This window comes from Athene cunicularia (genome assembly GCF_003259725.1).
Source record: "Athene cunicularia isolate RWA chromosome 26 unlocalized genomic scaffold, athCun1 chr26_part1, whole genome shotgun sequence".
In the NCBI taxonomy this organism is placed as follows: Eukaryota; Metazoa; Chordata; class Aves; order Strigiformes; family Strigidae; genus Athene; species Athene cunicularia.
The window spans coordinates 2,871,903-2,880,464 of NW_020799136.1; the positions used below are offsets into that span (position 1 = coordinate 2,871,903).

The following is an 8,562-nucleotide window of genomic DNA, read 5'->3' on the forward strand; positions in this document are numbered from 1 at the left end:
CAGCGGTTGTTGTGCAGGTTCATCAGCGCCCGGGCGTCCTTCACTTTCTTCTCCTTGGCGTCCACGAAGGCTTTGGCGAAGCGGATCCCGTAGTTGATGTTGTCGCTGCAGCCGCCCCAGTCAAACTCCCCGCGCTCGTCCTTGGAGCGGCCCCTCTTGAGGGGGTCACAGCCGCAGGCCTTCAGGTCCCCCTGGCTGCAGGCCCGCGTGATGGCGTAGACCACGCCGGCCGAGGAGATGGCGTAGACGAAGGCGGCCTCCCTGCTGCCTGCCGCGGGAAGAGAAACGGGGTGTCAGCAGGATGGGACAGGCTGGGCGCCCGCAGGGCACCGTGCGGGGGCACCTTCGCAGCGGGGGGCCAAGCCCAGCCATCTCTGCTGGCCACCGGGTCCAGCCTCGGCTTCCCGGGCACCTTTCAGACTCAGGGGAGTTCCACACTGAGCCTCAGGGCTCAGCGCTCGGGGTGCTGGGCTGCTCTGGGAGGTGCCCACCCCTCTCCCTGGCTGACCTGTGGCACAGGGGCCCTGCGGGCGCCCAGCCTGTCCCATCCTGCTGACACCCCGTTTCTCTTCCCGCGGCAGGCAGCAGGGAGGCCGCCTTCGTCTACGCCATCTCCTCGGCCGGCGTGGTCTACGCCATCACGCGGGCCTGCAGCCAGGGGGACCTGAAGGCCTGCGGCTGTGACCCCCTCAAGAGGGGCCGCTCCAAGGACGAGCGCGGGGAGTTTGACTGGGGCGGCTGCAGCGACAACATCAACTACGGGATCCGCTTCGCCAAAGCCTTCGTGGACGCCAAGGAGAAGAAAGTGAAGGACGCCCGGGCGCTGATGAACCTGCACAACAACCGCTGCGGGAGGATGGTGAGTGCAGTCCCCGCGACCTCCCCAGGGCAGCGGAGCGGGACCCGGGTGCCCGGGGAGGGCAGGTCCTGTCCAGTGCCCCCGCACGCTCTGCCCGGGGAGCCCCCAGCTGCCCCCAGCACGTGTCCCCGCTGGCGTCGGTGGGAATGCGTCCTCCGTAGGCAGCACCTCTCCCGGCGGGAGCCCCGTGGGCGCAGGCAAGGGCTGGGGGGGACCAGGGACGAGCAGAGGCAGGCGCAGGTGCCACCAACCACTGGTCCTCACCCCCTCCCTCCTCCCACAGGCTGTGAAGCGTTTCCTGAAGCTGGAGTGCAAGTGCCATGGGGTCAGCGGCTCCTGCACACTAAGGACTTGTTGGCTGGCAATGTCAGATTTTAGAAAAACGGGGGATTACCTAAGGAAGAAATACAACGGGGCCATCCAGGTGACGATGAACCAGGACGGCACTGGCTTCACGGTGGCCAACAAGAACTTCAGAAAGCCCACAAAAACAGATCTGGTGTATTTTGAGAACTCGCCTGATTACTGCGTGATGGACAAGTCAGCAGGTAAAACCAAAGCTCCAGTCGCTGCCCAAAACCAGCTCTTCCTCCCCTCCTGATAGACCAGCAGCTCCCAGTTCGCCCAGCCACCTCAGGACGTCAGGTCCCACACCAAACCCTGGTCCCTGGTGGGGGTTTGTGCTGGGGGGGGTCACCCAGACCCTCAGCGGGTATCAGTGCTCCCCCCAGCACCTCACGCCTGCACACAGAGCACTGGGTTTGTCCAAAATCCCCAGGCTTTACACCAAAGATCCAAACCCACGAGGCCTCTTGCAGCGAACGTAGCGCAGCGTTTCCTCAGAGTAAAGCTCCACCCGTGGGCAGTAAGAGCCCCAGCTCGTGCCACAGGTGCCAGCTTCCCTGAGCAGAGCCCAGGGCCGGGCTGAGAGGAGGGAAGGCAGTGGCTGGGCTGCTCGAGCCCTGCAGCGGCTCCCCAGCCTGGAGCAGCCCCAGGTCGGGGTTGGCAGTAGGTGTGGGGGCTCGGCGGGGGCAGCAGCGCGTGTTCCTGCCACCCCTCGGAGCAGAGGGGCCACTTCCAGCTTTGCCAGCTGCAAAGCCCAGCTCAGCGGGCGTAGGCTGCTCCAGCCCCCCCGGCACAGAGGGGCGAGGAAGGGGCCATGCAGAGGGTCACCAAAGCTGCACCCCGGCCCCACTAAACCTAAACCCTTCAAGGCCCCCGAGGCAGCGCTGGCGGGGGCTCCACTGCAGGCGGTAGCTGCCCCCACTCCCACCCGCGGGGCGGGGGGCAGAGGAAGCCTTCAAACAGGACAGAGAAGGAAGAGCCTGACCCGCTCTCGCTTCCTTCCCCAGGCTCCCTGGGCACGGCCGGGCGCGTCTGCAACAAGATGTCTCGGGGGACGGACGGCTGCGAGGTGATGTGCTGCGGGCGGGGGTACGACACCACGCGTGTCACGCGCGTCACCAAGTGCGAGTGCAAGTTCCACTGGTGCTGCGCTGTGCGCTGCAAGGAGTGCGAGGACGCTGTGGACGTGCATACCTGTAAAGCACCCAAACGGGCCGAGTGGTTGGACCAGACCTGAGGAGAGGGGAGCGCCGAGGGCAGAACCCGCTGCCACCCCTCCTCGCAGTTTTTTAAAACCCTGTGCCCCGAGGGCCACGACGTTCTGGGAGCTGTAGTTCAACTGCATGGCTTTTATTTAATTAATTCTGCAAAGCACTCAAGAAAGGACTACACTTCCCAGGAGGTACTGTGGACCCCTCTATTTGCTCAGCAAATCTAATCCCTTACCTAGGAGGAGTCTGCGATCCTTGCTTAAACTGTGAAACTGCCGCTGCCCGTTGGTCTCTTTGCAAAGGGACGGTGCAACCGCCAGGGACGTGGAGGACCGGCCGTCGGGATGCGAGGGCTGAGGAGAGCTGCACCTCCCCGGAGAATTTATGTTGCAGTAAAGCTTCACCAGCGAAAAACACTAGTTCAGAATAATCCACTCTTGCGGAAAGCATTCTTGCTTTTACTTTTTTGCAAGGCCAGAGGAAGGGTGTTGCGAATCCGTGAGACAGTTCCGCGATCCCGCCTTTCCCTCGAGCAGACCTGCACTGCTGACCCCGCTGAGCGAGAGCAACCTCTACACGAGGCTTCTCCCCGTCGGCCCCGCGAAGGCGACGAACGGAGCTGCAGATGGGAACTGAGACCCGAGGGACTGCGCAGAGACAAGGGCCGCCCCTAGATGCTGGCGGACACGGAGCGCTAGAGAAAGCAAACACACTCTGTGAACTTATGGTAGGTTCTGAAGCCAACAGATACAACAGTGTCTCTGTAAAACTCACTTGTATGTTGTGTATACTGCTTATTATTTTAAGTCAAAATTCATTATAAACTTATATCGGAAAATGACGTTCTTTGCTTTTTGAATTCCTACACCCCCCACTGGGCAGTCCCCCTGGAATCGGGCTGCAGCATTTCTTGTACCTGCCTGGCTGCAGGTCCCGTGGCCCTAAAGCACAGACCTCCCCGCCCCGGGAGTTCTCAGCTGTTTCCCACAAAGCAGAGTCGCAGCATCTGGGCACAAAAGCCCCCAGGGAACCCTCCCTAAGCAGCAGCACCCTCCAGGACAGCTGATGACATGGCACTGGGTTGAGCAGGAGATCCTAGATCAGCTTCCAAACCTTTCCCATAAAAAAAAACCAAACCCCAACCCACAAAGCAACAACAGAAACTAAACCAAAACCCCAAAACTTAATCTATCAACTAAAATCGAAGGTGATGAGAGGAGGGGCAGGCAGCTGCAGAGTTGCCAGTAGATATGTCAGAGATCAACCCCTCTTCTCTCCAGAAATTTCAATCTTTTTTCCCCCCAAGGTGGGCAAGCAGTGATTACACAGACAATTTATTTGGTGTACAGGTATTTTAAAGAGTCTGGTCAAAAGATACCAATCCACACAAACAGACTTAATGTACAAGACAGAAGTTGAAGCTGCAGTCTAGACTGACCCAGGTAAAAACCCAGTCACTTCAATCACTGCGATCCTGACCCGATGCTGCAGCTGACCGGGTGCCTCGACGCTGCCCTCCCCGTGCTTGGCTGCCCCGGGCAGGCTGTGCCTCCTCCCCACCCCAGGAAAAACGTTGGCAGTTTTCCTGATGTTGACAATCATCAGGCTGATGGGCAGGGAAGGACGTTTCACATACTCAAAGCAAGTTTTCATGGCAGTTATAAGCTTACAACAGCAACAGGACGACTCAGCACTAACGTTCACCCGTAAATGCTGCTGCCCGGGGTTGTTGGTGCTGCAGGGGCTGTCAGAGCTCCCCGGGGAGTCGGGGTCCTCCCGGGCAGCAGCGAGGTGTGTGGGCAGAGGGAGCTGAGCGGGCTGCAGCGGCGATGGCTGAGGAAGGTCAAAGTGGCAGGATGGGATTAAGGCAAAGAAGATTATTCTGGTCCTAAGCCACCCATCAGCTACTGCATGGAGATCTCTGAACAGGGATTTTACCCAACGGCCCTAGGAAACGCTAGCTAAAGTGGTGAGAGAAAGTCACTTTGAAAACTGCTTTGATGGGAACCGCTCAAAGAATTTAAAGAGTCTGCCATGGGCCAGATCAGAGCACCTTACTCCCTGCCAGACCCCCGAGATTGCTCACGCAGAAAAAGGCCCCTCAGCAGAGCTGCTGCAGAGCCCGGGACTAGCAAAAAGGTGACGTTTCAACAGAGCTCTTAAACCGCCACAGGAATCCCACCTCCCCGCTGCCTAACCCATTTCTTAGAGGATTAAGCCCATCTCCCTTTCGCATCGTGCCAAGCAGCACCTTTCACCCTCTCTGCAAGAGCAGAACTTGTGCTCAAGCTGGTGGTTACCTGGGAGGCTGCTGGCTCTCAGCCCAGCCCCTTCAGAGCCCTCTGAATTTCAAGGGGAGGCAATTTCCCTGCCGATTTGCTCCGTCTGGGCTGTGCTGAGGAATGCTGGCAGGTGAGCGGGAGGCCTGAGCCAGGCCAAAGGCATTTCAAGCCCGCCTGTAGCTCAGCATCCGTCAGCACAGAGGCTGATCTACCGGGAAGAGCTCCCTCATTTATCTTCATTACCGCTCCACCTACCATCAATTTACGACAGACTTTAAAAAAATGCTGCCCCCTGGGCAATCAATCCAAGGCTCCCTCCCAGAGCAGGACACGCTCCCTGGGCTGGGAGGGACCCAGTGCCTGGGGACCCGGGGTGAGCGCCAATAAACATTTCTTCCTCTCCACCGGGCCCCAGGAGGTGTCTTCCAGCAGACACACTGCTCCCCAGCAGATCTGTGGGCCCACCCAACGAATGACACCTCAATCAGTGGCTGCTGCCAAACAGGCCTTCCCCTTGAATGCCAACGTTCAACATCTTAAACCGAAGGAGAAAACTCCCGAGGACACGTTGTCTTGGGTTTACTGGCTGCCCCCTTCCTGTATCAGCACTGAGACGCTGAAGCTCGATGCCTTCAGCGCTTTGTGGAATAACCAGAGCAGAGGAGGCAGCTTCAGACAGCCCTGCCACGTCCCCTCACGGCGGGGCTCCCTGCCCAGCCCTTCCCCTGACACCGCCCGGCAGGAAATCAGAGGAGAAAAACCCCTGGAAGCCGGTACCAGCATTAGAGGAGCAGTGGTGGAGACAGCCCGAGGGGCTCGAGTCTGCCCCACAGAAGAGGTGAGCGGTTTCTTCTGCGAAGGGCTGCGCAAGGCTACGCTTGCTTCTTGTTTACGACCAAGCAATTAGCAAAAGCCCAATGCCTGGGAGTCAGGAATAGGCTGGTGAGCTGGAGCTAACAGCCAACGTTTGTGCAAGAAGATGCCCCACTGCGGGCGGGGGGAAGGTCAGGCTGGTCCCTCCCCGCAGATGAGCCCTACCGAAGCTCCCCTTCAGCACACTCATCCTCAGCAAGCAGATGTTTTCCATCTATAAACCTTTCTGAAGGCTGCAGTCTCATCAGGGAACACTCAGTTCCTCTCACAAGCCCCTCTTAAGTAATACTGCCCAAAACATGCAGGGGAGCCTTTCAAGCAAGATCATCTAATTATCCTCCAGTCAAACGCATGTCTGAGCTCAAGGACAAGGAGCACAGTTAATCGCTCAGTGAGCTTCTGAATTAATTACCTTTTCTGAAGAAGCTGGGCAGGACACACAGGAGGAGGAGGGAGGCACTGGAAACACAGGGCCCACATCAGTTCAGGGTATTTCCTCTATTAAACTACGTGCAAGTGAGCGCAGCCTTAGCCCAGGTGGCACCACCATTCTCCTGCATGGATGCAGCGAAAAGACTGAGAAAAGTTTTTGAGCCCTGGCAACACAGAGTGAATACTCTGCTCAGCTACACCCCGGGCCTAAACCCTCCCCGTTGCTGCCGTGGGCCCGGGGGTCACCTGCTGGACCAGGCCCAGCTCTCGGGGACGGGTTTATTGGGGCATTCTGTCATCTGCGTAACCTGCCGCGGCGGTGCGGGAGCTTTCGCGTCCCTTATTGCTGCAGGCCAGGCAGGGAGGACTGCTCCAGCGCCGCAGCAGGGGGTTACGGCTCTGGAATCTCAGCTGGTGAGTCAATGCAGGAGAATGCAATAGTCACACACTGTGTCACACTGCTGTACAACTGACAATAGCCTACAGCCAAAGGAGAAATCAAGAGGTTCTTAAGAGAAGGGCCCGAGCTGATGAGGCCACGGTATGATTGCACAATTCAACGCATCCAGAGTAAAAGGAAAATGTCCTGGGCAGAAATAACCAAAGCAAGAAGATCCCCAATGGAGAAACACACTCATCTCCGCGGGTGCACCCTTACTGGTGCGCTAAGCGTGGGTGTGTTACCCAGCCTTTCCCAGTGACCAGGCTCACCGAAAGGCCTACCAAAAATCCCAGTACAACAATCGGAGCTGGCAGTGAGGAAAATTCCAAGTAGATGAGCAGCATCCCCGATCGCCATCATCTTCTTACAGCCTGAGGGCTGGGGCAGGCAGAGCACACCCTGCTTAGGAGGCTCAGGAAAGGGAGGAGGGAGCCAGGAGACAGCTGGAAACCGGAGCTGCCTTTCCTCTCTAGCCACCTGTATTAAAAGTTGGGTGAATTCAGACCACAGAAGGCTGCACACAAGCCCCCTGATTGCTGCTGTCAGTGTGACCTGATGTTTAGAGGGTTCTGACCCATAAGCAGACCTGAACAGCTCCTGCACGTCACCTGTGCAGCCAGGCAGCCCTAACTGCAGAGGAGGGAGGCAGGAGCCGTCCGGTCCTTCGGAACAGCCAAGCAGGGCACGCCGAGTACTGCTGAGAGTCCGAACCCTGGCCACGCTCTGCCCTCGCTACCAACACTGCCCTCTGCGAAGGATCCAGCCCTGGCGCACACCCGCTCCCCCTCCACAGCCGGCCCCATTCCGCAAGCCCAGCGCGGCCGCCGGCGGCTCCCAACCGCAGCCCCCATGTCCTGGTAGTGCAGGAGCTGCATCTCCCCTCAGCCTGTCACCTCTGGGCAGGGGGAAGGGCAAAACTAATTTATGTCTGCAGCCCCGTACGTACATCTCCTCTCCTCTAAGGCAGTTTGCTCTCCAGTTTAACCTCTTCAGCCTGCTGGCACCGGAGCCGGGTGATGCAGCGTGGAGAGAGGTGCAGGCACTTCACTCTCCCCCTCCCCTTGGAATCTTCCTCTCACTTGTGGTCCTTGGGATTCACCCAATGTTTCTCAGAAAAAAAAAAAAAAAAAAAAAACAAGTATGCATTTAATAAGCAGTGAGACAAATAAGCTCCAGTTATCCCAGCAGAATTACAACACCAGAGAACAATTTTCTGCATTCCTCTGAAGGCCTGAAGGAACCCAATTGCCTGCTCTCAGCCTAAATAGGTACCAGACACCAAGTGCTCCATAAGCAAACAGAGCCCCCAAAGTGCAAAAATGAAATAAGTAAAAAGCTTCACGTTACATATAAACCAGCCGTTTGCACCTTGTTATTAATGGTCTTGACTACGACCTTTAAACCCTGCCTTGCTCAGAGTCATGGATCTACGAGCCTTGGCACCCTCACAACAATTCCAGGACGAGGAGCAGGGAATAAACAAGCGCCGGAGGAGATGTGGGATGGGAACGGGCCCACGACAAACCCGGCCCGAGAGCTGCTACAGTGTGGAGGCAGGGTCGAGGAGACCTCTCTGCCACGCCTCTGCCAGCGCAGCCTCGGTGACCGGGGTGTCCGATGGCCTGAGCAGCCCCGCTGCCACGCACGAGCACGTGCCAAAGCCAGTACGGAGGCGCCTGTGCCCGGAGTCAACGAACGATGGCTCACAGCACGGGAAGAGCCTGCGGGAAAGCTCACTCCCCAGAGGCGATCCTGATGGTCTCTAAGCCCACGTGGACTAGAGCTGCCTTGAGCAGACCCTGTTACCCAGAACGTTTCTCAGTCTGAAGTGCCTCCCCGCTGCTTTAAGAGTTTCATTATCACAGCAGCACCAACAGCCAGGGAACACGCCTGCTCCTGCCGAGGGGCCAGGGCAGTCACTCTTCTGAACTCGGTGTTCTGCCATTCTGTGAAGAATCTAGTTGCCTAATTGCCTCACAAGAGCTTCACTCTGCGATAACACTTCCTTCTTTCCTTCCCCTTGCTGAGATTTTCAGAGATTACTTCTGGAAGGGTAAGAGGTTGGCAGGAAGAAACGCAGCATTGCTCCTCCTCAGCATTCTGATCAAAAACTGACCT

General features: G+C 57.8%; 1 protein-coding gene across 2 annotated transcripts in view; it reads left to right on the forward strand.

Annotated features, from left to right (window-relative positions):
• The window catches only part of WNT2B (Wnt family member 2B), a 3,741-nt gene extending 2,253 nt beyond the window's left edge, over nt 1-1,488 (forward strand). Inside the window, exons 2-3 of one of the 2 annotated variants that reach the window (XM_026864284.1) lie at nt 582-859; nt 1,143-1,488. In XM_026864284.1, the coding sequence (XP_026720085.1) occupies nt 582-859; nt 1,143-1,460 (596 nt within the window). In that variant the 3' untranslated portion in view covers nt 1,461-1,488. Of the gene's footprint in view, nt 1-581 lie in introns of both variants that reach the window. The other variant, XM_026864283.1, reaches the window with a different exon arrangement.
• Nucleotides 1,489-8,562: the final 7,074 nt, after the last annotated feature.